Source organism: Exserohilum turcica, assembly GCF_000359705.1.
Source record: "Exserohilum turcica Et28A unplaced genomic scaffold SETTUscaffold_5, whole genome shotgun sequence".
Taxonomy (NCBI): domain Eukaryota; kingdom Fungi; phylum Ascomycota; class Dothideomycetes; order Pleosporales; family Pleosporaceae; genus Exserohilum; species Exserohilum turcicum.
The window spans coordinates 507,138-508,002 of record NW_007360266.1 but is presented as its reverse complement, the minus strand read 5'-3'; the positions used below and the strand labels follow the sequence as shown (position 1 = coordinate 508,002).

Below are 865 nucleotides of genomic sequence, written 5' to 3'. Positions count from 1 at the left end.
CGCCAGGCCCTCCCGGCAGGCCTGGCTGGGAGCGCGGACGGCCGCCGACAAAGTCATCGTACGAGACCGAGGGCCGGCCCTGCGGCGGCGCATCCGAGGCGTCGATGTCGTAGCGGTGGAGGAGGTCGTGGTCGGGGGCGGGCGGCGGCTGGCCCGACGAGTATGCGGGCTGGTGGTCGTCAAAGTCGATGAGGTTGTCGCTGGGAGACGGCGCGCCTGGCGGCCGGCTGGCCATGGCGGCCGGATGTCGTGGGGGTCGTCGTCGTCGTGCGTGTCGTCGTGGTTGGTGTCGGGGGGCGGGGGAGTCGGCTCAGGGCGCGTGGTGAGCTACTTCATGGGATGCGCGGCGGCAGCGGTGTCAACGGCACTCAACGGCTGCGGGGACACGGACGCCTGGCGGATGGATGGGTAGCAGCCAGCAGCCAGCAAGCAGTGCGGTGGCCGCCCCGAGCTTGGGCGCGGCTTCGGGTGCTGAGAGAGGGAGCGAGGCGGGCGGGCAGGCAGGCACAGCGTTGTCGTCGTCGGCGTGGGTGTCGTTGTCGTCGTCAGGAGTCACGGGTTGTGTCGCGATGGGTTGCGTTTGGCGGGCTAATGGTGGGCTGGCCGTCTCGTCGTCCCAAGGCGATGCAGGCACGGGCCCAATGGCTATGCCTTGCTCTCCTCCGACTGCTGCTGTACCCCGGGCGACTCTGCTGCAGCTGCGCCCCTGGTGTCTCGCGGCAGCCAGCGAATTGCGCCGAGTCCGCTGTTCTCTGCGGCCTCTGCCTCTGCCTCTGCCTCTGCCACTGCTGCCACTGCGGCTGTGCTCCAGCCATTGCCATTGCGCGCCTCACTGACGCTGCGCCAAGCCGCCTCCCTCTCCCTC

At 70.3% G+C, this 865-nt stretch overlaps 1 protein-coding gene across 1 annotated transcript; it reads right to left on the bottom strand.

Moving 5' to 3' along the window:
* Positions 1–39: 39 nt before the first annotated feature.
* SETTUDRAFT_21861 (uncharacterized protein) lies at positions 40–235 on the bottom strand (the record flags this gene model as incomplete). The annotated part of the gene is made up of 1 exon (XM_008030529.1): positions 40–235. A coding segment is annotated over one exon (196 nt), but the record flags the coding sequence as incomplete, so codon positions are not given.
* Between the last annotated feature and the right edge of the window lie 630 nt (positions 236–865).